The 26,465-nt window shown below is 40.1% G+C and overlaps 1 protein-coding gene and 1 pseudogene across 8 annotated transcripts in view; both read left to right on the top strand.

The window, feature by feature from the left end:
- The window catches only part of KLF12 (KLF transcription factor 12), a 370,069-nt gene extending 344,870 nt beyond the window's left edge, over nucleotides 1-25,199 (top strand). For all 8 annotated transcript variants that reach the window (XM_073346757.2, XM_073346728.2, XM_073346803.2 and 5 more), the window contains one exon: nucleotides 16,031-25,199. In XM_073346757.2, the coding sequence (XP_073202858.1) occupies nucleotides 16,031-16,212 (182 nt within the window). In that variant the 3' untranslated portion in view covers nucleotides 16,213-25,199. The remainder of the gene's footprint in view (nucleotides 1-16,030) is intronic.
- On the top strand, nucleotides 10,287-10,804 carry LOC140912432 (calmodulin pseudogene; annotated as a pseudogene).
- Nucleotides 25,200-26,465: the final 1,266 nt, after the last annotated feature.

Raw genomic sequence — 26,465 nt, 5'->3', positions numbered from 1 at the left:
ATATAGGAATATCAAAAGAGTCACTGTTCGTATTACTGCAGGTTTTCCTGGTTGGTTGTTGTGCTAGTCTAGGGGAGCAATCCTGTATATTGGCATCTTTGGAAATCTAATGTGCTTTAGCAGCCTTTCTGCACTGGTAGAGTCTTTATCTCAAATGTGGACAAAGTTTGTGTACTGCTGTTTACAATGTGGCTGGCAACTTCTCTCCCCTGTAACTGAGAGGTGTGATCTGTAAAAACTACACTTGCCAGCATACAATGTTCCATCTTGATTTAAACAGCCACTCCACCTATATCAAAGTTGGTCTTTGCTTATTAGGGCCTATAATTTTCACAGGCAACATTGATTAAACAGAGAGAGTGAGAGAGAATGTAAATCTCATATATTTTTTTAATTTAAAACCCAAATAATCCTCAGGACTCAAAATGGGCCAAATGTGAAGGTACATGTGAAAATCAGGATATGGAGCAGTGCACTGAGGAGCCAATGGTAGCAAGGTTGATACAGGTGCTAACGGCTCAGGAAATGGAGCTGATTTTTGCACACATGGCCCAGAAAATACAGGATTCAAACTGGATTTTTCCATGATTCTTTGGCTCATCTGTTCCAGGGAAAGCACGGCTTATGCCCACAGCTTCCCACCCCACACACCAAGGAATAATGTGGTGTGAGCCATGCAGAGCTGGTGAGTTTTTCCCACAAAGTAAGGTCTTAGGCGTGGCCCTTCGATGCTTCCTGAGAGTACCCAGGGTTGTGAGGCACTAGGGTTGCCAACTTTCTACTTGCACAAAACAGAACACCCATGCCCTGCCCCTCCTCCAAGGCCCTGCCCATACGCTGCCCTTTCACCAAGGCCCCACCCCCTGCTCACTCTGTTCCTCCCCCCATTGCTCGCTCTCCCAACCCTCACTCGCTCATTGTCACAGGGCTGGCTCCTGGGGCTGGGGTGCTGGAGGGGGTGAGGCTCCAGCTAGGGGTACAGGCTCTGGGGTGGGGCCAGAAATGAGGAGTTCAGAGTATGGGAGGCAGCGGGTTGGGGGGTGGGAGGGGTGGGCTCTGGTCTGAGGGTGTGGGTTCCGGGGTGGGGCCAGAAATGAGGGGTTCAGACTTCAGGAGGGGGCACTGGGCTGGGGCAGGGGGTTGAGGTGTGGGGGGTGTGAGGGCTCGGGCTGGGTATGAGAGGTCAGGGGTGCGGGAGGATGCTCCGGGCTGGGACCAAGGGGTTCGGAGGATGGGAGGGGGATTAGGGCTGGGGCAGGGGATTGGAGTGGGGTGCAGGCTCTCAGCGGCGCTTACCTCAAGCAGACAGTCAACGGCCCAGTTGCTGACCAGAACTGCCAGGATCCCTTTTCAACCGTGTGTTCTGGTTGAAAACCGGACACCTGGTCACCCTATGAGGCACCTTGCTACCACTGGCCCTTAGCGCAAGGAAGTCTTGTCTGTGTCTGCTGTGGGTCCACTAGTCCCGGGCAACACGAGCACTCCCTTCTAGGCCTGTTCAGGCCCCACTCTCTATACAGGTTAGCGATAGGCACACTCCAGACCCTGAGCCCTCTGACTGTTGACCTGGAGTGTCCAGCCTCAGGTCTACTGGACAAAGCTTTGCTGCTTACAAAGGAGCAGTACTCCCAGCTTACAGTTTCACATCAGATCACCGTTCTGCTTGACACACAGCATTTAGATATGTTTCTAGTGAAAGCAAGTAAAAGTTTATTTAACCAAGTTTAGAGAGACAAGTGACAGCAAGTAGAAGTATTGGAAACAAATGGTTACATATAAAATAAAATCAGAACACACATTCTAGAACCTAGACTGACTTAACTAGATGCTTTCCTGTTTTATAGAGCCCTGCTCACCCAAAGTTCTTCCAGCCATTTACAGCCCGGCTTGGCTGTGATCCATTCATGAGACATTCATGTCAGCTTGCCTCCTTGATGAAAGATCCCGGGTGTCTTTGCATCCCCAGATATATCAGAACAATCCATTGTCCTTATTCATAAGCAAGACATCCCCCTGCTGGTTGTTTTTTCCTGAGTACTCCTTTCTTGTAGATTTCAGTCTCTCAGTCAGCAGCTGGCTCGCTATGCAAATAAGACTATAAGAGGGAGATAAGCGTCTGTTACCCCCTGCTTGAAAGGAACCTGTCCAAGGTATGTCACTTCCTGGTTACCTGCCTTAAGAACATAATTATCAGTACAGACAAATAAATATTAAATATTATCAGTACATACATTTCACAATGACTGTGAGGAGCAATAGGCTACTGGCTCTTGGCAGAGATCTCACAAGTCACCCTTTCATGAATTATTACACATATATCTGACACAGGGGACCTCTGTAAAATCCTGTGCACCCTCTGTGCCCTCTGTCAGTTGTCATCAAGAAGTCACTGGGTCAGAGACACTGTGCTCATAATTTTTGCCTTCATTTCAGGTAAATCTTATAGTACTTTGATGGAGAAATTTTCAATTTACACTGGTTAATATTTAACTTTACAGATTTTTTATTTTTTTTATTTTTCATTAATATAATAGCAATGAGCAATAAGGTCAAATAGGTGTCTGAACCTTGGAGGGTGGGGGTGAGGTTGTGTCATTGATCAATAGCATCACTCAGATTTGAGAGTAAATACTTATAGCCTTAGACATAATGAAGGCCATTTTTCAGTGTTGGGCTCTTCACCAGTGTTATGTGGAGACACTAAACTTTTCAGCTATGCATTTGTGTACCTGAGAAAGTGCCTATATTTCCTATGACAGAAGTTGTTCCTTTTCAGCTGGTTTGAAATGCCAGCCAAGTAGAGAGAGGGCTAGTGAATACATGGGTGTTTTGTTTAGTCTGTGCTTTTTCAAACTTTGCATTCCTCTCACTCACTGTTGCTCCATATATTATTTTAATATGAAAGGACACCTGTCATTAGTCTTTGTTCAGATTTTCCTTTCAGCGTTTCAGAGCAGACTTAAGAAATAGGAGGTACCAAAAAAGTTATTTTTGCTCTGTAGGTTTTAAAACTCCATTTACTATCTGGTTTTTTTTTTTTTTTAAGAATTGTAAATGCCTTTTGCCAGCTGTACATGACAGAAATATATTTATTGGCTTGTAATCCCTTCTTTAGACAAATATTAAGAGGAAGCATTATCCTTTAGATAATCCGTTTGGATTTGGTTTTAGTTTTGTAGGGTTTTGGCCTAGTCTAAAATTAACACATCTCTTTTCCCACTCCCTCCCCCATGCATGTCTTGCCTGCTCCCTTAGCTCCAGTCCTGCAGCCCTTCATGTGAATATACCAATGGGTTTAAAGGGCTGCAAGACCAGGCCCATATCCTGGGCTAGAAAACTGGAAATTTAAATAAACAAAACCAATTTATAAATTACTGTATTTTAAATAAAATAGGAAGTTATATTTGTCTTGGGTTCACTTTTATTTTTTAAGAAAGACTTTCTAAAATTTAGTGCAAATTCAATAAACAGTAGAGTTTTTCACTGTGGAAACCAGTGCATCTTATGGAAGTCCCCACTTGTAGGCTTCTGGTTCTTTCTTCAGGCTGCTGCAGCATGGAAGATAGCCAAATTCTTTTATTGAACTGGGCTCCTAGAGCCTGATCCTGTTCCTATGGGAGTCAGTGGCTTCACTGTCATAGGATAGGGCCCATAATATTTAAAAATTAGGCATCAGATAACTCATGAAATTGACAATGGGCTATGGGGACTGACTTCCCAGTTCTACTGCATCCCGGGTGGTTAGCATCTAATAGCCTGATAGGGTACATCTACTCTGCGATAAAAGACTCATGTGACAGCCACGGCTGGCCCAGGTCAGCTGACTTGGACTGATAAGGCTCAGGCTGCTGGGCTATGAAATTGCACTATAGACATTCAGGCTCGGGCGGGAACTCCAGCTTTGGGACCCTCCCCCCCACGCAGGGTCTCAGAACCTGGGCTCAGCCCAAGTCTGAACATCTTCACTGCAGCTTTATAGCCCTGCAGCCTGAGCCCCGCAAACTTGAGTCAGCTGACCCAGGCCATCTGTAGGTCTTTTACTGAAGCGTAGACACACCCATAGCCTGGGTGTAATGAGATGGATCTCTTAGTCCAGTTCCTCATGGGCAGCAGTCCACATCACAAAAAGCTAGTACTTCCAATTCTCATCATACAACCTCTCTGCAGACAATTAAATTATTTCATTAATCTGGAGGTGTTTGTGAGCACTAAATTCACCTTAAGCACACACAAGGCAAGGGAATAATTATTCTGCATTGTAAGTCTGATATGGGGCCAACATGGAAAAGTGCCCACACTTACTCCAAAGCACTTTGTTGGGAATGATGTAGGAAAGTGAGTCTAATTTTATCTGTGATTGCTCTTGTCTCTAGGTTATGAAAAATATTTGCAGCAATGCCTCTTGACTTTGTAAATATGAAATGCATAGGGGTTTTGTCTGTGCATGGCACAAGGAAATACTGATTTTTGTTATGCAGAATAAAATCTTCTCTAATTTATCACTTAATATTTTACCTTCCAGAACTACAGTTCTTACAAATTCTCATGGCCAGATTGTAGTCCAGGATGCACAGCCACAAAGCAGCATAAAGGACAGTAAAACCCCTCCACTCTTACACACACCCATGGGTATGTCTACACTATAATTAAACACTTGCTGCTGACACATGTCTGCTGACTCTGGCTCGCTGGGCTTGGGCTACAGGGCTGTTTAATTGTGATGTAGACATTTGAGCTCCAGCTGGAGCCTGGGCTCTGGGACCCTTCCCCCTCATACAGTGTACATCAGAGATGCCATGGCTGTCATACAAATGATGGTTGGAGACAAATTCCAAACCTCTGATGTACTAGGGGCAGGTCCTGAAAGGACCTGATAAAGCTAATTCTGTAAGTGAAGTCTTTGACAGATATGAGAATAGTAACTCTGTGAAAACTGCAGAAAGACAATGCTGGACAGGATATAAGGTTGGATGCAAGAAATACTAGATGATTGGTGGATGCCCTTGTGCCTCCATGGAAAAAGTTTCTAAACGTGGTGTCCAACAAGAAGTCACTTGTAAAATTCCTCTGTGAATATATCATTCCAAATGCACCTGAGAGTGTAGGAACACACCCAACACAAACACTCCTTGCTGGAGGCTTTTCCAATGGGGAAATAGCAAAGTCCATCACCAGTAGAGGTGCTGAAGAAGCCCAAGACTTGCATAGTACTCAGGAGGAAGTGGACACAAGGATGCTTCTGAATGTTGTATGTGCAGCCTGGCTTTTGGGTCTTTTGGTGTCAAAGGAATCATAGTAATTAGGTCACCTGATAGAGATATTTTGGTCCTTGCTGTTCACTACTTTCCAAAAATGGAACACATAGGTAGTATGTGGATTGAAACAGGCACCGGTATTACCAGCACAACTGACAAGGGTCGCTTTATATCTGTGTGTGCAATTTGTGATGTACGCACTCGTGACTTCAGCAGCACACTTCCTGCTGTACACACATTAACAGGATATGACTCTGTGTCATCCCTATTGGATTTTGGGGGCAGGGGAAAGGAATGTGTGTTTAATGTTGTCAAAGCAAAGGTATCTTACCACTTCAGAGATCTTGCAAAATTGGGAGAGAGTGATGGACAAACTGCAATTTCTGCAGCAAGGAAATTGGTAGCCATGCTGTATGACAAGACCGAGAAAGAAAAGGAGACCCACAGAGGCCAGAATCGCTTGCCTTTCAATCTCGCCATCAAAAGGGACACGTCACTGGCCAAACTCCCCCCATGTGATGACAGTTGAAGAACATGTCCAAAGAGCATCATGAGCAAGCCAAGATTTAAATGCCTTTGCACACAGGTGAACCAGATACGGGATCACCATTGCAATATGGATGGCAAAATGTGGATGATGAATTACCGCCTGTGTTCCTTTAGGGTCCAATGGTACCTTAACTTCTACAAGATCATATTTGGGCCTATACCAGTAGGTGTCACTGCACAAGAAACTGAGTCTGTAGTTGGAACAATCTTCCCTGCACACAGTGTGCATCCAAGGCAATGAAGACTGCGGTAACTCTCAACAGAGATCATAAAGATGAACACGGTGATGATAATGATGTTGACTGGAAATGTCACCAGTGCTGTTACATTTCAGTAATACCTGTACAAATTTATTATTAGAGTTTGTTGTTGTGGTGCATGGAGGTCACAGAGAAATTAAATTTTATGTCTTGAAATAATAGATAGGGTCATTAAATAACAAATGAATGCAAATATTTCAAAGTAGTCATTTTAATGTGTTAGTGGTGTCATTGTTTATTCCCATTTCTAAGGTAATGGCACCACTTGACAGCTCCACATGATTCCTCATCTTGAAGTAGATATAATAAGCTTTCAAACGATGCATGATGTGCATGTGTGTAGAGTGAGTACACTTAGTCATTCAAATTGGTGGTGTCTGCCACTGGCCTATTTAATGAGACTGTGAATAACTTGGGACAGCGCCCATCTCATTGTTCTGTGTTTGTACAGCACCTAGCAAAGTGGGGTCCTGATCCATGGCTAGAGCTCCTAGGTGCTACCACAACATATATAATAAGTATTGTAGTTTAACATCTTGAAGAGACTTGCCTGGCCGGGATCTGATCCTGCAAATGCTACTGGGAGTGTTGCAAGATCAAGCCCTTGTAAATTTTAGAAGATTGCATTTATTGCCAGGCAGAAGTACCACTTCCATTCTCAAAAAGAAAAGGAGTACTTGTGGCACCTTAGCAACTAACCAATTTATTTGAGCATAAGCTTTCGTGAGCTACAGCTCACTTCATCGGATGCATACTGTGGAAAGTTTAGAAGATCTTATATACACACAAAGCATGAAAAAATACCTCCTCCCACCCCACTCTCCTGCTGGTAATAGCTTATCTAAAGTGATCACTCTCCTTACAATGTTTATGATAATCAAGTTGGGCCATTTCCAGCACAAATCCAGGTTTTCTCACCCCCTCCCCCCCCCCCCACACACAAACTCACTCTCCTGCTGGTAATAGCTTATCTAAAGTGACCACTCTCCTTGCAATGTGTATGATAATCAAGTTGGGCCATTTCCAGCACAAATCCAGGTTTTCTCACCCCCCTCCAAAAACCACACACACAAACTCACTCTCCTGCTGGTAATAGCTTATCTAAAGTGACCACTCTCCTTACAATGTGTAAGGAAACCTGTCACTTCCATTCTGTGAACACCTTGAATTCTCTAGAAAAGTGTATTTTCTTCTGCAAAACTTTTGAAACCTTTATAACTTTATTATTACCTTTGATTTAATAATTATTGTCACTCACATTAGTGTTTACTATGTGTTAAGCATCAGCAATGTGATTGGCACTGTGCAATAGGTAAAAGATAAAAAATCCCTGTCCCAAAGAGTTAAGTCTATCTGTCTGTCTTAGAGTATTATATAGGTCCTATCAACATAGTGAGTCAAAAACCTGAAGAGTCAAAATAAAGCAGTGATGGTGCAGGGTTTTGGTTTTATTCTCCTCTCCATTCTTCTGATACAGACACAGTAAGTTGGGTATAACTTTGTGCATTTATTTCCCCACATTATGAATGGCTTCTTGTGGGCAAGGCAGAAGAAGAGATGTTTTAGGACAGTTTGAAGGAGAGAAGGGTGGTGAGTTGGCAAATGAGAACAAGCTGGTCATTGTATGCATAGAGGATAGTGTGAAACTATGCACAAAGACAGGAGGCAATAAATATGAATGATTGTGAAGTGGAGGGGACACAGTGGATATAATAACAAGTAAAAGCCATGCTATAGACCGGGGCAGAGTAATACAGGTGAGAGCAAGAGCTATATGTAGAGGGAACATGTAAAGATAAGGAAACATAAAAGTAATTGACTTTGAATTGAATTATCAGTGACTGAAAATATAAATAATAGCATTAAGAATTGTCAAAAGCATCATGAAATTCCCTCTGTTCTATTGGATGTAGATTTTATACTTACTTTTAATTTGGGGAAACTGTTTTATCCCAATTTGCACATGGAGAAACTGATTCCCTTTCCCAAGGTCACACACTGAGTTAGTGTCAGAACAAGGAATAGAACCCTGAATACTAAGTCGTATGCCCCAATCAATTATGGTAGATTATGCTCCATCTCAGTCTTATAATTTAGTTTCCCAAACTTGCTCAGCTGATATAAAACACACGCCCCTTGTCCAAGAGAGATGCTGTTGTCATGCTGTCTGGAGTGGCTCACAACCATGAGTGTCTACCTCAGGGCAGACTGTCAAAAACAGGACAGATACCCCAAACTAGTGGTGTGTTCTGTAATTAGATTTCACCAAGCCAGTAAAAAATGTGAACTCCTGAATCACTATAACCATCCTATCATGAAGTCACAGACAGTCCCCTTAGACTCTCCAGTCTATCTTACCACCAGGACAAACCGGACTTCGTGATAAATGGTTATTTACTCTGAAATCACACAGTGGTCAGGAAAAAGAAAAGGAGTACTTGTGGCACCTTAGAAACTAACAAATTTATTTAAGCATAAGCTTTCGTGAGCTATAGCTCACTTCATCGGATGCATGCAGTGGAAAATACAGGGGGGAGATTTTATATACACAGAGAACATGAAACAATGAGTGTTACCATACACACTGTAACAAGAGTGATCAGGTAAGGTGAGCTATTACCAGCAGGAGAGAGAAAAAAAAAACAACCTTTTGTAATGATAATTAAAATAGGCCATTTCCAGCAGTTGATAAGAACGTGTGAGGAATAGTAGGTGGCGGAAATAAACATGGGGAAATAGTTTGACTTTGTGTAATGACACATCCACTCCCAATCTTTATTCAAGCCTAATTTAATGGTGTCCAATTTGCAAATTAATTCCAATTCAACAGTCTCTCATTGGAGTCTGTTTTTAAAGTTTTTTTGTTGAAGAATTGCCACTTTTAGGTCAGTAATCAAGTGACCAGAGAGATTGAAGTGTTCTCTGACTGGTTTTTGAATGTTATAATTCTTGACGTCTGATTTGTGTCCATTTATTCTTTTATGTAGAGACTGTCCGGTTTGGCCAGTGTACATGGCAGAGGGGCATTGCTGGCACATGATGGCATATATCATCTACCAGCGTGGCCCACCTTGATTATCACTACAAAAGATGTTGTTGTTTTTTCTCTCCTGCTGGTAATACCTCACCTTACCTGATCACTCTCGTTACAGTGTGTATGGTAACACCCATTGTTTCATGTTCTCTGTGTATATAAAATCTCTCCACTGTATTTTCCACTGAATGCATCCGATGAAGTGAGCTGTAGCTCACGAAAGCTTATGCTCAAATAAATTGGTTAATCTCTAAGGTGCCACAAGTACTCCTTTTCTTTTTGCGGATACAGACTAACATGGCTGCTACTCTGAAACAATGGTCAGGTTGCTTCCAGTCGCAGGATACCAGACACTTACCCTAGATTGGTACCCTAGATCTTACCAATCCTTATCAAAGTGAGTACGTGAGTGAAGATCTGAGCACAGGGAATCAGGATCTGAGATCTGTAAGTTTAATTCTACCATTCACTCTTTCTTTCTAGGGCCTTGAGAAAGTCACTCTCTGCCTCAGTTTTCTTATCTGCAAAATAAAGATAATACTTACTCACTTAATAATACTGACCTCCCCGGTCTGTGATGAAGCCTGATTATTGTAAAGCAATAATCATTTTTAAAAATAGGTTTATAAAGCACTTTGAAGAGGGAAAATGCTTTAAGTGCTGTTGCTTTTCATTAAAAATTCAAAACTTTTTGACGCTACTGTTTAAAATTAATTTGAATAAAACTTAAACGATGTCATTTTTTTGCCTTTATACTGCTTCTACAATCTGTTGTCTTCCTCTGGGAGTGCCTAAGGCAGCAAATTCTACAATGGCCATTTTGTTGTAAAGAGATTCTTGAACTGTTCAAACACTTTACATTTGTTGGGGTCACTCCCAAACTTAGTCATCTGTTGTCACTGTCAATTTGTGAATCCCAGCCCAACCGCTGTGTCAGTGTGGGTGTGGTGGGACTGTACTCTCCCTTTTGGAATTAATTTGATGGTGATATAAGCACTGCTGCTGGATGACACAGGTACTCCACACTGGGCATTTTGTTACAATTACACTGCAGCAATAACTTCCTAAACAGTGAGAAGTAATTGTAAGCCTTTGCCATGGATTTTCAATATGGCCCCAATCCTGCAAACACTTACACACGTGTAACTTTATTCACATGAGTAAGCCAGGGGAAACACTCCTGCGTTTGGCCCCTTCTCACCATTCCCAAGAGGAATCTTCCTGCAGTCGTATGTTTGATGCTGTCTCAGCTGAGGCCTGTGGGCTTGCTGATCAACTGACAGAAGAGCAGATTGAGCATTCAAAGAAGCCTTTTCACTGTTTGACAAAAATGGCAATAGTGCTATAACAGCAAAGGAATTGGTGGCAGTGATGTGGTCATTTGGTCAAAACCCAACAGAAGCTGAATTACAGGATATGATCCTAGAATTAGATGCCCTGATGGCAATGCAACAATTGATGTTCCAGAATTTCTGACAATGAAGGCAAGAAAAATGAAAGATACAGCGTGTGAAGAAGACATTAGAGAAGCATTCTGTGTGTTTGATAAGGATGTCAATGCTTATATTACCGCTGCAAAACTTCATCAAGTGTTGACAAATTTTGGAGAGAAGCTAGCAGATGATGAGATAATTAGGGAAGCGGACATAGATGATGATGGTCAAGTAAATGACGAACAATTTGTACAAATGATGACAGCAAAGTGAATACATCATATAGAACATGCATATATAGATCAGCAATGTTACGGATATGCATGTTTGTAGGACCTAGGTCCATGTTTGTCTGGGTCTTTTTTTAACTTTCTAGGGCCTAGATCCTTAGGTTCTTACTCAGGGAATACTCCCACTCATAGCAGTTAAAGTACTGCCTGAGTAAGAACGGCATAAATATTCCAAGCGATTGCTCTAGTTTAGTGGGGCTGGGCATGTGGAGATTCTGCCACTACTTCTGAGGTAAATTGGTTCTAGACCTACTTCAGTTGCATTATTCTACACAACAGATTATGTTCTCTGGGGTAAATTTAGGCCTCAGTTAAATCTGTGCAACTCTACTCAAGCCAGTTAGGTTACGTGGGTATAAGAGGGCAGCATTTAGTCCCCTGTTTTAAAACTCTTCTCTTTCAAATCAGACTCAATTTTCAGGTGTTTTGATTATGTATTTTTTTCTTATCAAAAACAGAATTTTATCATTTGGCTATTTCACAAATCATAAAAGTTAGAGGTGGAAAAGACCTAGGTGATGCAGCCCATCTTACTGCCAATTCATATTATTCCCTACAGCATATTTTCTAGTGCATTCAGTCTAATTTTTAAAATGTACACTATCATCAGTCTTTCAAAATTATGACTACTGTTGTAAGAAGTGTCCACAGAAGAAAGGTGAAAAGGATGAGAAGCATGGGAAGATTTCCATGCAACAAGAGATTGAAAAAATTGGGGCTGTTTATTGTAGAGAGGCAAATAAGACAGGACATGACACCAGTGTATAAAACGATGAATAGGATAGAGAAGTCCATCCAGGAATCCTGGCTTATCCTTTCTTATCATATAAGAACAAAGGAAATCCAATGACACTGAAAGGCAACATGTTTAAATTGAAAATTGGGACTTTTCCCCCCCACAATGGAATTACTCTGTAGAACTCATTGACGCAGTTTATCATTGATTCAAAAAGCACAGGAAATTGATATATTAGGGCTATCAAGTGATTTAAAAAATTAATTTTGATTAATCACAGTTTTAATCTCATTGTTAAATAATAATAGAATGCTATTTACTTAAATATTTTTGACGTTTTCTGTATTTTCAAATATAAGCTCGGGACTGGGGGTTCTGGGCTTCAGACTTGCTCGGGGTTTCAGCCTCCCACATGGCACCAGCCTCCAGTCTTCAGCCCCCACACCGCCCGCGGCACTCCAGGCTGGGGTTTCAGCCCTCCTACCACCTACAAAGCTGTTGAGGCTTCAGTCCCCCTGCTTCCCACAGAGCTCTGGGCTGGGCCTTCAGCTCCTCATGGCGCTCCGGGCTGGGGCTTCACTCCTCCTACCACCTCCAGAGCTAGGACTTCAGGCCCCCTGCTGCCCATGGAGCTCTGGGCTTTGGGCTTCAGCCTCCCTGCTGCCTCTGGAGCTGCATGCTGGGGCTTCAGGCTGCCCACGGAGCTCTGGGCTGGGACTTCAATGTCCCCTCCACCAACACCACCACCTTTGGAGCTCTGGGCTGGAGCTTTAGCCCCCTTGCCGCCGATGCCTCCCTCCCCACCCAGAGGTATGCGATTAATGTGCTAAAAAAATTAACACGTTAATTTTGTTTTCAGTTAATCACAGGCGATCAATTGACAGCCCTAATATATATAAATTCATATGGATTATTAGAACAGTCACAATTAAAATACATAAAACCTCTTTTTACAGGACATAAGCCAACCACTAACTGCCTGAGGGTAGAAAGAAATTTCCCCAAAGGCAGGTTATTCCATAATTGTCTACAGGGGAATTGAAACATTTGACAGCAATCCCTGTTCCTGGGAAAAGCTTCAGTAGAAAATCACATCAGTATTGCAGGGGAGAGTCCGTATGACAAAGAGATCCATTTTGATGCCAGGGGCTCTCCCCTGTTCACAGAATTTCATGAAATAGCTATTTTAGGGTATCTGAGTGTCTGTGAATGGGGAGAGTGGGGGAGCACTTTCCTTAGGTGATTGATCTTATGGAAGTGGTCAGGTTAGATGGGAGGAAAGTGATTGTTTAGGAATTCCGGGGGCTGGGAAATAGCTGAGCATAGGAGATAGGTTGTGAAAAGGTAAAAGCTAGATTTTGGCTAATTGATTGAGCATTGTGGTCCTTATTCAGTACATGCTTAACATGAAGTCAGTGGGACTTAAGCATGTGCTTAACGTTAAGTATGTTCTGAAGTGCTTTGCTCTGAGAGTAAGATGGGTGGGGAGATAAATCATTTAATAACAATAATTAAGATACTTGGGAGGGTAGCATCTGGGCTAGGGCAAGGGATGTTTTGGACAGATATTAAAAATATTTGTGTTATTAATAGAAAGTAGAAATGACTAGTTCCATTTTGGATTTGAGTCATACCCGCAACTTATTAAACATAATTAACCTTTCCAAACAATAGTAGAGTTATTTTGGACAAGAAAATTGACATTACTGACTAGAGGCTTCTCCTCCCACAATGGTCCTTTTTCAGTGCTGCCTAATCCATTTAAACCATACATTGCACGATAGTAGTCATGCTGCAGAACTCCACCAGCCACTTCTCTAGGACTAAAAGTGCACTCTCATTGAGGTGCCTTACTTTTGCTCATATTTTCTTACCTATCAGATTTCAATACAAAAACCAGGAAGCCCGAAGGTGGAACAGGACATTAGGAGCCAGGTCATCCCAGCCCAGTAGGGGAAAAATTTTGCAGCTTCATTGGTTTTTTTAAACTCCATTGATTCACAGGGTTGCACCAACATACCCTCTGTGGCTCAGGTTTCTTCCTCCTTTTCCTATCCTCTCTTTTTTCTTCCATTCCTACCCATAGTTAGTCAAAGAGGAACGGGGTGATTCCAGGCTCATTCCCAGTACCTGTTTTTCCAGGGCTGAGCAGGCCAAATTTAACGGGAAGGAAGACTGGCTGCTGCAGCCGGAGTACTCCTCCTTCCACATCTTCCACATACTTCTTACCTGCAGGGTTGTCACCTTAGGGAATGCCCCAGTTGGAGTGGTTCACTACTTGTCTCTGGTATGTCTCCTTCCTAGTTGAGGGCAGAAGCCACTTCCCCTGGCCTTCCTCCTTCGTCCAAGTCAAGAGACATTGGGGCCTTTTTGTGGGAGGGAGGCTGTGATGGGGGAAGGCCCTGAGTCTTACAGAGCTCTCAGGAGCTTCAGGTAATCTGGATATGATTCAGAAAATCACCCACACTCTGGCTTAATGTACTGCACTTAGACTACTGTATCCCCACTTTGCCTTGGAAGCCTCTACTACCACGGGAACCAAAAAGGTCTGTTTCAGTTAGTCTGAATGAAAAGAGATGTACAATGTGTTGAGGATGGGGGCACAGTGATGGAGTGACACATGCTGTAGTTAGAAATCATTCATATGACATGAGGTATAGATCTGCCAAGTCAGATGGAATATTGTACATTTGTACAGCATTCCACACCAACTGTTTGTGGTAAGGGGGTTTAAGAGAATTCCGTGGCAAATCTGAGTACGTTTTGTAGCACTTTGTCATTGGCAAGAACAAGTAGCCAGCCATCTGTCATTTAGCTCATGCTCATACACCTCGTTTTGGTGCAGAATTTCCAGAGCCAGATGCCATGGACATCCAGAAGACAGTAAATATTCAGCATTTTGCATGCAATGGAGGATCACAGAATTAGATTGACAAAGTTCGTATCCTCATTGTTGCCTCCAGCTATGTATTGTAACCAAGTCAAAACGCAGAATACTGGATTGTCTTTGCAGTAATTGTTTTACTTCACCATCAGTCGTCAGAAGCAGTGAAATTGTCGTGTGTTAGCTGGCATATAGGTATAGTATATCCTAGATGGTTTGCAATAGGTAAACTCTAATTAGCTCAAATGTTGCTACTGCTATACGTATATATGTGTGCAGCATATGAATTCTTTATAAAGTCACATGCTGCCATTTCATCTAGAGGTTTCAGGTCTTATCCCTCTAAAACATGGCAACAATATTCTAAACTGGGAAATCAGTGAGATTTTTCCTTTGAAATTATAATGTGCTCAGCAAGTGTTGTTGACTTTTGGAGAGACACCTGCAGGGAGGTGGTGTAGGGGGCCAAGGTAAGCGTTCTGTCACTGTTTTATGTAATTGAAGTAGTATTTTGCTACTCATTTTGCTCAGGATTCCAGGGAGCCTAAATATGAACCAGAACAAGAGTGGCAGATGGTTTCTAATAAAGAAATCATTGAGGTAGAGATGCTTTTTTCCTCATAACACTGCTTGTGGCTGGCTGATTTAGCAACTGCAACCACAGTATACCTGATGAGTTTCAAAATTCTAATTCAATTTGCCAGTGGAGTTCCTTAAAGCACACATTTATGTGTACAAAACCACCCAAGATGGATTTCTTTATCAGTTTTTGATGCACACTAGACTGCTGAATATGGGAGATACCCAAGAGCAGTTAACATGTCACCACAGAGTGCTGGGGTGGTGATGAAATTACCTAACTTTGTGGCCTATAAGAGGAATAGAAATGGGTTTGCATAACAAAATTATTAATTTGTAAATGAATAAAATAGGGTTGTTTTGAATTATTCTGCTGGTATTGTATTGACTTATATAGAACCTGTATTATGCAGTGCAACTTTACTTTTTTAAGTACAACATTTTCCAGAGCATTCAGAATTGGTCTCACTCGGATCTCATTGAATTCACCCTAACTGAACAAGAACATGGAAGGAGCCTCGAGCCTCCCTCTTTTTCTGTTTCTTTTGAGAAATATATTTTATTTTTATAGACTTTATAATGTGCTAGTAAATGTTCAGTTGTGTGGTTTGTAAAAATGATGGAGCCTTTCTAACGAGAGACTTCCCTTTAGCAGTCTGCCTTTGAATGGAAACTGAGGAGAGTCTGCTATTTTGAGAGCAGGCGTGGACTGAGGAAGTGCAGGCTAAAAGGATTGCACTGTTATAATGGCAGTGCTTGCACAAAGCTCTGTCCTCAGAGTGCTGTTGCCTTAATCCGGTTGATTCTCTTGGTCATGTGACTCCTCTAGGACTAACGAAATCTGGACCAAAATATTTTGTCTTTTGGTACAGATTCAGAAAGTACAAATTTTGAAAATTTTCCTTAGACCGCCCAGAGGTCATGGGAGTGGGACGCATGGGCTTGAAGTGGCTGGGATCAAGTGAATAGAAAGTCACTATGTGTGTTTTTCTCTCTCTTGTCTATTCTAGGAGAAAAACCATACAAATGTACCTGGGAAGGGTGCACCTGGAAGTTTGCTCGCTCAGATGAACTGACAAGGCACTATCGCAAGCACACAGGAGTGAAGCCATTCAAGTGTGCAGACTGTGACCGCAGCTTTTCCCGTTCAGATCACTTGGCGCTGCACCGCCGTAGGCACATGCTGGTGTGAGAAACGCTACTTGGCAAGCAGAATATAAGAGCTGGGTCTCTTAACTACGTGCATTCAGCAGGGCTGAATCCTCTTCTACAGTGTTAACACAAAGGACATTCCATGATGTCCACACAAAAAAGCAGGAAAAGAAGTGCCACTCTTCTCCTTTCCATCTGAAGTTAAAGCCCCCCAGCATGGCAATCCCCCAAAATGTCGTCATGTTCACCTGGGTGATAGCAACCTAAATGCTACAAAAATGGGCATTATTTTCCATACTGTGTCCTTTAACAACATTTATGGCCTGTACATGTTCTCAGCTGTTGGACATTTTATTCTTGACAATTATTGCTATTTTGATGATCAGATAACACAAACCAATGACAAGAACAAGACCTCTAGACCTTTAGTATTCCATTGTCTCCCCTTTTTTTTGAGTACCGTCTAATCAGTATATAAAATATCCCTCATCTGTGCTACAAACAAGCTGCATGAACGTCAGCGAGAAGATTTTGCTGGAGAGGTTCCGCTATCTGAAGTGTAGGGGCACTTAAGCAAACTTTTGCAATAATGATGGTGGTGTTTTACTATTTCACCACAGTTTGTCATTATGACCTAAAGGACATGTAACCTTTTCTTTTTCTTAGATTTTTTTGTTGTTGAAGTCTGTAAAACGAAATGGGGTAGCAGCATTTCAGCTGAAGTACAGTATAAGCATCTGTGCTCTGCTGTGGATTTGTTTAGAACAGTTTGTATAGAAAGACCCCATCTACAAGCTACTGCCCTGTTCTCAAAGTGCAGTTTTTTGTCACCCAGGCATCCTCCCCTTCTACATCCATGTATCTGATTACAAGGAAACAGTGAAACAAATCTTATATCCACTTGCACCAAGGTTAGTGGCGTGGCCGTCCATGAAATGGAATTGAATGTACCACTGCTAGTGAGGAAAAGCAGAAAAGAAACAGCCGAATCTCGAACAGATGAAAGCAATAATGAATTAAATGGCTTTCCAGACAAAAACATATTGGGGACTTCCAAAACCCAATCTTTGTACCAACTAAGGTGGTCATAAAGAAATAGCACATTGGATTTTTTGTGTTATGTTGACAGCTTAAACTATTCTTTCCAATGTTTGTTGACCTGCTAGGTACCACAGTTAAATATTTTCATTCCCATCAAATGTAATAGTTATTTTGTGGCTGGAAAGGTGAGATAGGTAAGGGTGTTAGGAAACCCCCACTGTTAATGGGTTAATAAAGTAGAAGAGATGTTCTCTAAAAGAGATGATCAACAGGGTGCTAGTTTCCTCACTTGGAAATACAGGATAAGGAGACATTAGTCAACCCTCCAGTATGCTATAAATAGCCCTTCACATGGGATCCAGAGGTTGCCACTGCAGGTTCCACCCAAACCTCCTTAGTTTACATGAAAGCAAATTGTTTATCATTCCCATGCAGCCCTATAATTGTGAACCAATTTGTATTAATTAAATTACATGGTAAAGAGAGGAGGAACTCTTAGCAAGCAATTGTTCTTTAAAACAGAACAGGTTTTTTTTCTTCTTCGTGAGGATCTGTTATTCAGGTCAAAGTGACAAAGAGGCTTGGTGAGATGTTGTGTTTGTTGAGACGTTTATAGTTTAGAGACAAAAAGACAAAAAGATACATAACACATAAAAGACAAAAGACACCTAACATCTTCTGCAGTACATTTCATTATGAACATTTGGTTCCAGGAACGGCACAAATTAAATTCATGATGCCACTTGATGCCGTGATGTTTGACCAGTCTGAATTAACTTCTGATTCCTGAAATAACAATTATTATGCTACAGGGCTTCTTAAATCAAAACAATCTTTAAGAAAAGTTCAACCAATAGCTGAGGAAGGCATAACTGTAAACACTAAAACAAGTGCAAATAATTGAAGAATAACTGTATAAAGATTGACAGGCCCAAACTTTGATCATCCCGAAATATATTTGTAAATGTTCTCCTGATACTGAACAATTGATCAGCTCTCCCAAATAAGGGCTTCAAGAGTGTTTAACTCCAGCTCCCCAACTAAAAGAGCAGCACCAAAAAAAAGTCTTTGTTGTCACTTCATGAGCTTGCCTCTTCCATGTCTCGTTTCCTGTCCTATCCTCATGATCAGGTACGTCATCCAAATAAAAAATAAAATTTCAATATCTAGCCTTCTCGTAACCAGCACTGGAGACCCCAGCATTGAGAGTGAAAGGGACAGTGTAACAGGCTGAAACAAACCTAGAGCACACAATAGGTGGGTGGGTTGTCATGGGGTCTCCTGACTATACAGCTGAGATTTTACTACCAGTGTTGCATCCCTCATATAAAGGATTGATTTTTCAGTGTATGTGAGATATCATTAGCATTGTCTGTAGGTTACATTTTGGACCCACCTATATTAACTTCAGTGTCCTCTTAAATATACCACTCCTTCTAAAAACTTAGGAACAGGGTTCAAGCACAAGTCAATGTATGAGATTTCCTTTAATGCACAATCAGCAATTACTCAAGTAGCAGTAATTAAACATAAGGAACCAGAATTTTTTTTTGGCTGGTCTTTACTGGTGCACAGAAAAATTCCCTTCAGCAAATAATGTGGTGTCTCTTCTTTTCTTTTTCTTTTCTTTCTTTCTTTTTTTTGGAGCTAGTTTGTCTTTAGAAAACAAAGTTTATTGTCCAGAAGGAGATTGATAAACCAGTCTGGGTAGTTTTCAGGAACAGCAGTAAGGGATGTCATCATTTCTCTCATCTGATTACCTATTCATTTACATATTAAAAACACTGCAGCAGATAACAGAAAGGGCCTGGTTGTACTGTGGATTAGAGCAATGTGAAATGGGTAAAGCCATTAAATTCAGTGGAGTTACACCAGCGTAAAGCTAGCGTAAGGGACATCAGAAACAGGTCCAGAGACAGAAGTATCAAATACTGGAGTTTTTAAACAATCCTTCTTGACGCATTCTCCAGTTAGGAAGATTAAAATAAAACATGTGTGTGTGAAAGAGCTTTCATATTGCTATTCTATCCAGACAACCTCTCCAATCAGCTATGTCATCTTTTGGCGTTTGTAGGCGCCCATTGAAATTAATGGGGAGCTTCACATGTGTATTTGAGCGCACAGAATTTGGCTCAATATGTTTAGTGAGACCATTTTTAATGCTTCTGTTCTTGGTCTGAAATGATTTAAGAGAAGTTATCTTTGAAGAGAGAATGTCGGCAACCCACAATGTTCAGATCCAGACCTGAACTTCCTCTGACTCCAACGGTGTTCTCAAACCAAAGGTTTTGGTTCAGAGCTACCTCCAATCTTTTGCATTCATGTAAAGTCTGATATTCCCTATTATAATTTCCTCTAAAATGCCAAGTTCTGTTGCAAATGTGCAACTTGAATGGCTTACAATATAAACAGCATGCAGCAATATCTGGTGTCATCTTTGCACAACACACTAGATCTGTACACATGCAGTTGTAAAACACAAATGTGAACCATCCCATTCTTGCAATAAGAGCAAATTTTTATCCTCCTCAGTGTGAATAAATAGTAGACAGGAAGTACACTGTATGCGTTACAGCTTGCATGTGCACCTATGCTACAAAGTGCTACGCTCCAAGTGATTTTAAAAGGCTGCTTTTGGTCTGGACCTTAAAGCCCAGTCATCAATAGTATCTGAAAACATATTGAACAAGTGTTCTCTTTGATACAGGATTTTTTAAACTTTACATTTTCATTACTTTTTTTAAACACCTGTACGATCCAGCACTTTGAAATCAGCTCATTGCAATGGCAGTTTATAAAGGTCATGAAGATGCAGTATTCCTTATTCTCCACTTTCTTATACTTAGCACCATTAAAAGTAAAATAGGTTTAAACAAGGTGCGTGTGAAATTGTTTGCTGAAATAATGTATAATGAAATTAACAGTGTTAAAAATGCCATCAGTAATATCGGTATTTGGGGTAAATTCACTATGCAGAGAATGGACAAATAGCTGGGCAACACCCCAGAAATAATAATGGAATAATAACAACCACACGTCTCATTTTCCATTAACTGCATAGAAAAAGTACCCCAGGTTGTCATTGATAAATGTATCTTCTGATAATAAATGTTCTTTAATGGAAAAATTCTCTTTCTGCTTTATAGAGGGTGGCTGCCTCAATATGGAAATGAGTTTACCACCATTAAAATCTTTTTTTTAAAGAGGTCAGTGAGGTAAAGTGCATCTTCTACAGCATACAAAAATAGAGAGCATTCAACATGTCCTCTCTGCCCCAATACACGCACACATCCACACCTGCATACAAACACTCACAGGTTCACATACCTCATCACATATGTAATCGGAAACACAGATTTAACCATGATTTCAAAACCAGATGAAGAATTGGAAATGTTTCGTACTGTAAAAGAAAATACCTTCACCTTATTAAGAAACCAGCTTGTATTACTGTATTATGCCTTTGCCTGTGTTTTATAACTGAAGATGTACATAAAGAAATTTCAAAACTGCTATATTTTCACAGTTTCATTACAGAGTAACAGTAACTGTGCAATGTATGCTTAGCAAGTCATGCCCATTGGTACTTTTAAATATGTAAAATCCTAATCAATTTCAGTAGCAATTCAGTTTTTAGTATGAAACCTAACTATAAGGATACTGCATCTTTAAAAATAATAGAATCAAGGTATTTTACTGTACTTGTAACAGTTTAAATATTCTGTAATATATGTGATAGTCGAAAAGTATTTTCAAACTTACAATTTTACACAGGTTGTAAATAGTTTAAATGAAGTATGTTTAAAAAAAACTTTTAGTTTTCATCACAAAAAATAAAAATAAAACCTGCTCAGATATGCCTTGTAAAACGTACACACAGTTAAAGTATAGGAACTAAATTGTTACACTTTGTCAGAGCATGTTCAGTCTGTGCAAAAATGGAGTGGCCATTTGTCTTGGTTTATTGCCAACAGTGTTAGAGGCAATTAAGCCATTTTGAGTCCTTGGAAGCTGAAAAAGTCCAAACTCAACATGCCTTCGTCTGAACAAGGTGAAAAACAAACAAAAAACAAGAGCAACTGCATTGGTGCTTTTTTTCTAGTCACTAAAATGGATGAAAGATACAGTAGCAACAGACTATCATTTAATGTATTTGTTGTGCTTATCTTCCCCTACAAAAATGCATTTTGAATGAAATACTGCACATCTAAAACAGATGGTCAACTCTTTGCTGATTCCAGGGAATTTAGTCTTTTAGGTACAGTTGCATGTCAAGATGAAGCGCTATAGGAAGATTATGACATTTCTAGTGTACATATGCTTGTAACAAGGACCAGCCAAAGTCCATTTACAGACATGAAACAGAAACTGAAAGTGCCTGTTCATGAATATTAGAACTGATGGGATGTTCTTATACTTTTACACAGCAATAACTAGGAGCCTGTTGTCAATAAAACAAAAATAAAATTACACTTGGACTACAATGATGCAACACAGAAACAAACACAAAGTGCCATTTGTTTCTTCATTTACTGAGATGATGTGCTAGAGCTTTTATCTTCCTTCTCTGGTCTGGTCTTTTCACAAGTCTGCAGGAAGGAAATGGATTCTAATTTACAGGTGAATCAGACACACACACACCTAGTCTAAATTATAGGTGGAGGTCATTGCACAGCACTGTTTTGGGGGTTCATTTATGTCCAATTTGCTTGAGAATCATCTGGGCATCCACGGTATTGCCAAATGAAATAATCCAGAAAACAGCAATAAAACCAGTCTAACCCTAGCAACTATTTCTAGAAGAATAATGCAATGCATTGTTTTTCAATGGAAATTCCTTTGAAAATCCTCTCCATCGGCTTTCAACTCTTGAAACTTAGATTTCACACATTACTTCTCTCTCCTTTTTGACCTCTTGTGTAATAACCCTTTTATGAAAAATTTAGAATCACCAGGGAACTTGCTGAAATAGTTTAACAGTCGGCAAAGAATGGGTCACTCCCTTTTTTACATTTTGTGATAAGCGGATGGGAGCCTGGAGCATATTTAAATAACATTTGCAGATATTTTTTAAATGCTCTAGAGAGAGTTTTTTATGTTAAATGATCTTACTAAATCAACTGTCCTTGACAATTACATTAATAAACGAATTGATTTTATTATAGAAAATGGCCAGCCATGACAACCAGGGCCTTTTCACGCTGTCTCTCTTTTTACATATAATCTTATATGTTTCTGACAGAAAGTTGATTAATTGATGCACTAATGGACTTTTAAAATATCTCAGTGGTGTCATTTCTCAGGCTTTTTCTGCTTCTTAAAACGAACCTCCTGAAGATTAGAATTTAAACTGAAGAACATTGCCTTCTATGCTTAAAGAATACAATGCAGAGCATATTTTAAAAATAGCTTCTCAATTTGTAACTGCAGTTTTGTCCATACTACACTTTGTGTATGCAAAAATCCACATTTGTGTGTGCTGTTTGAATGGTATATCATCTGCTTGATTTGCGCAAACGGAGGCAGGATTCTGTGTACGCAAAAATAGTTGTTCAGAGAAAAACAGCAGGTGCAAATGTAGATACTGCTTTTGAAAATAGGGGCCTATGTGTGCAAAAACTACTGCAGACATTCGTGCGTGTCAGTTAAACATGTTTCAGTACCACTAGTTTAGTAACACATGTTTTTTAAATCATATCAGCCGTTAGTGGATATAATCACATCAGGACATGCACATATTTACTCTGTGTCGTCCTGAATTTAATGTCCAGACATTAAGCACATAAAAGATCTCAGGGCACACTGGGGATGGTAGTAGAGCATCACAGACTATGTCAACAGAAGGCTGAATGGCTCCTGTTTTGTTTTTGTGTGTGTGTGTGTGTGTGTGTGTGTGTTTCCTGATGGAACACTGCTGGAAACTGGCCCCCAGAGAAAACTCCTTTAGGGGTATTGGTTTGCTGCAGCAGTATGTGTCAGTTGGCCATTCATAAGAAAGGCAGTATAGTTTTCATTATGCAAAAATGTGCAGTTCTTCTTGCTTCATTCTGCAATACACACACACACATACGTGCTTTTAGTTGAACTGATGGCCAGCATATCTCTGTAATAGTTGTTGTTTTCATTGATGTTGGATTATGAAATAAACTATATTAGCCTTGTAGCATCATTGTAGGATATTATGGACACACTCTTGCTCCTCAGCACAGGCAAAAATTCAGTGGGAATTCTGGCTACTATAAGAATACAAGATTGAGCTCCTACTGGTAGGGATTCTCTGGGGCACTGTTGTGTGAATTCATGATCTTCAATGTTTTCCAGAGTTTAGTCTGTCAAAAAAATTTAGCAAGCTGAAATACTAGTGACTGTAAAAATGCTTGATCTTTGTGTATTGTTGGACACATTGATTTGTTTCATGAGATATATCTTTGTATGTTTAAAATACATTTACAAACATATATAGTGTTCAGCATTGCATCACACTGGTATGTGATGTGATTTTTATGGACTGTATTGAGATAAAGACATGAGCCATGCAGTTTGGAACCAGATTTAGGTACCAACATTCTCTAAATCCATGCCTGTCAGATTTGAGGTTGGCCTTATCAAAGAAACAGGTCTGAGACACAGTCTTTCGATTGTGTCTGAACTTGTCCAAAATTCAGACTAGGTTGTATCTTTGGTTCTGATTCAAGCCCATTTCTAATTGCCATATATATATACTTTTAAAGACAACTTCTTTCTCTCCCAATAGTTCTGTAAGTATAAATTCACTTCTTGTTTAGTGTAAGCTCTCCAACGAACACCCACACAACACATTCTCTTTACCTGTTGTCTGTTCCTGAAAAATTATATCTTCCATTTGCATCCACAAGAGAACATACACAGTTATAAATGGCTAAATTGATTAAACTTCAGACATCAGGTCTTCAACACACCCCACCACCACCCTCCACACACACACACACACACACACACACACACACACAAAAAATCTCTCAAAGTGACTGAAGATTTGAGACACTATCTACATGTGAGGTAAAAAATAATATTAACTTGAAGTGTTCTGTCAGCTGTGTTTGTGAAGAAACAAAAGAATAATAAAAAATATCATTCTTGGCCAAGCCAAACATGGATGGAGCAAATTCCACCATGATATTAGGTGTAACATTGAGGCCAGGGTTGAATTTGGCCCCATATTTTTCCCTTCAGTTAGGTCATTATTTTTGTAAGTGCCAGTAATTGTTTGTATGATCCTCTTGTGTAAAAATACAAAAACATCCCTAATTTACAAAACTACAGATTCGGGACTGAAGCTTCACAGCAGTGGAATAGTACATACAGTATCTGATTCTCTTTCCTAGAATATGATGTGAAAGGGTCACTAGTCCATAACCCGACAGAGATAACTGTGTCCATAGAAAGTCCTGTACTGAAAAGAATTAAAATTACCAGTGCTAGCAAGCTGATGTATTAAATCTTTCTTTTGCTTTCTTTTCAAAGGGTTTTAACTGAAAAATATTTCTTTAAAAAAAATCATCTAAAGACCTAATTTCCCAATAGCTTCCTCTGCATTTATATACTATGTAGTGTTTAGGCAACACCTATGTTATAAGTTTATTAATATTATGTAAGTGTTGTTCTTGTATTTATGTATAGTGTATGTACTGTAAATATACTCAGAGCTTTTTTCCTCTTACTGTAAAATGGTGATTTTTGCCCTATGATAATGTAAAGGGAGTCCCCTCATGAAATTCTGTCAGAGGATGACTATTCCAGTCTATTCTCAAAGATTTAAATGAAGAAGTGTTATTGTTTTTAATGGTGTCTCAGACATATTCTGTTGGTGCATTGCTTTTCTGTATTCAACTTTCCTATGAATTGAGCTGTGAACTGAAATAGAGTTTAAACCTTTAAATGTATGCATTTGTATAATTATCTGAATGGAGGCATGAAGGTTAAATAAAGCATTTTGTATAGAACAAACGCCCTAATTCTTACTATGGGTGACTCAGATCTTCTGAAATACAGTTATTCACTTTTTAAATTAAACCTTTGTTATAAAAATCTTTTCTGTAAACATATAGTGATTTTTAATAGATTTGTTAAGAAATGGATTTTATTTGCTTCTCTAAAAGCTACCATACAAAATATAGACATGTTTGCATCTATGTAACATGCGGGGGCAAATCAGAGTAGCACTCTGATATAAATGGGAAAGTCCTAGGATGATAAAAATAATTTGCTTAAATTTGATTATTTAAGGCTAAATTTTCCACACATTTCCAGTAATGTTCTTGGGGTTGGGAGGGATAGCTCAGTGGTTTGAGCCTTGGCCTGCTAAAACCCAGGGTTCTGAGTTCAATCCTTGAGGGGGCCATTTAGGGATCAGGGCAAAAATTGGGGATTGGTTCTGCTTTGAGCAGGGGGTTGGACTAGATGACCTTCTGAGGTCCCTTCCAACCCTGATATGCTATGATTCTATGAAAACAAGTTGAATACTTTTCTTTAAAAAGGTTAGCGTAATATCTTCTATCTATTCCTGGGTTACCACTACTGTATGGTATCTGAGTGCCTACTAAGTATTTAAAAATGCAAATATATCAGTCTCTCTCTCTCTCTGTCTCTCCCCTTCTAGCCTGTAGAGGAAATAGCTTATAGACTGATTTATAGTTTCTTTGAATAAAGGTGTGTGTGTGACAGGTATCTATGTGAATGGATGCATTGTGTGTATGGGGAGAGGGGTGCACAGACATGAGTGGGGGAAAGAGAATCAATTCTTGAAGGAAAGCTGTGGTAAGTCAAAAAAATTAGGTTTTGTATTTAGTTTAGAAATTGGTGGTTTTCAGCATCATTCCATAGTCCAGGGCCTGGCCCTGAGAAAGTTCTGTCTCCTGGACTCATGAGTCTCTCTCTCTAGTGCCTGGCTTTTCCATGGTTCCAGTGGAACACTGGGAGATCATGATCACAAGGGACAGGCAAGTTCTACGGCAATTTGGGCCAGTCCCAAGGATGATTGTGAATACAGGACAGAGACTTGAACTGGACTCAGTATTCTTTGGTGAAATTTGTTCCTAAATATGAACGTTTCCCTTTCCTTCACATTTCCATTTGTTCACTTTTAACTGGTATAATTATTTTTCTAATTGAAACCAGAGCTTTACATGATTAAGGCACAGAAACAAATAAACAATGTGCTTTAGATTTGGAGACCTCTGGGCTTTATCAAAAAATGTGCATAAACCAAAGCCA

Source organism: Lepidochelys kempii, chromosome 1, assembly GCF_965140285.1.
Source record: "Lepidochelys kempii isolate rLepKem1 chromosome 1, rLepKem1.hap1, whole genome shotgun sequence".
Classification (NCBI taxonomy): Eukaryota; Metazoa; Chordata; order Testudines; family Cheloniidae; genus Lepidochelys; species Lepidochelys kempii.
Note: the sequence above shows the minus strand (reverse complement) of the source record. Positions and strands in the feature narration are given on the sequence as shown.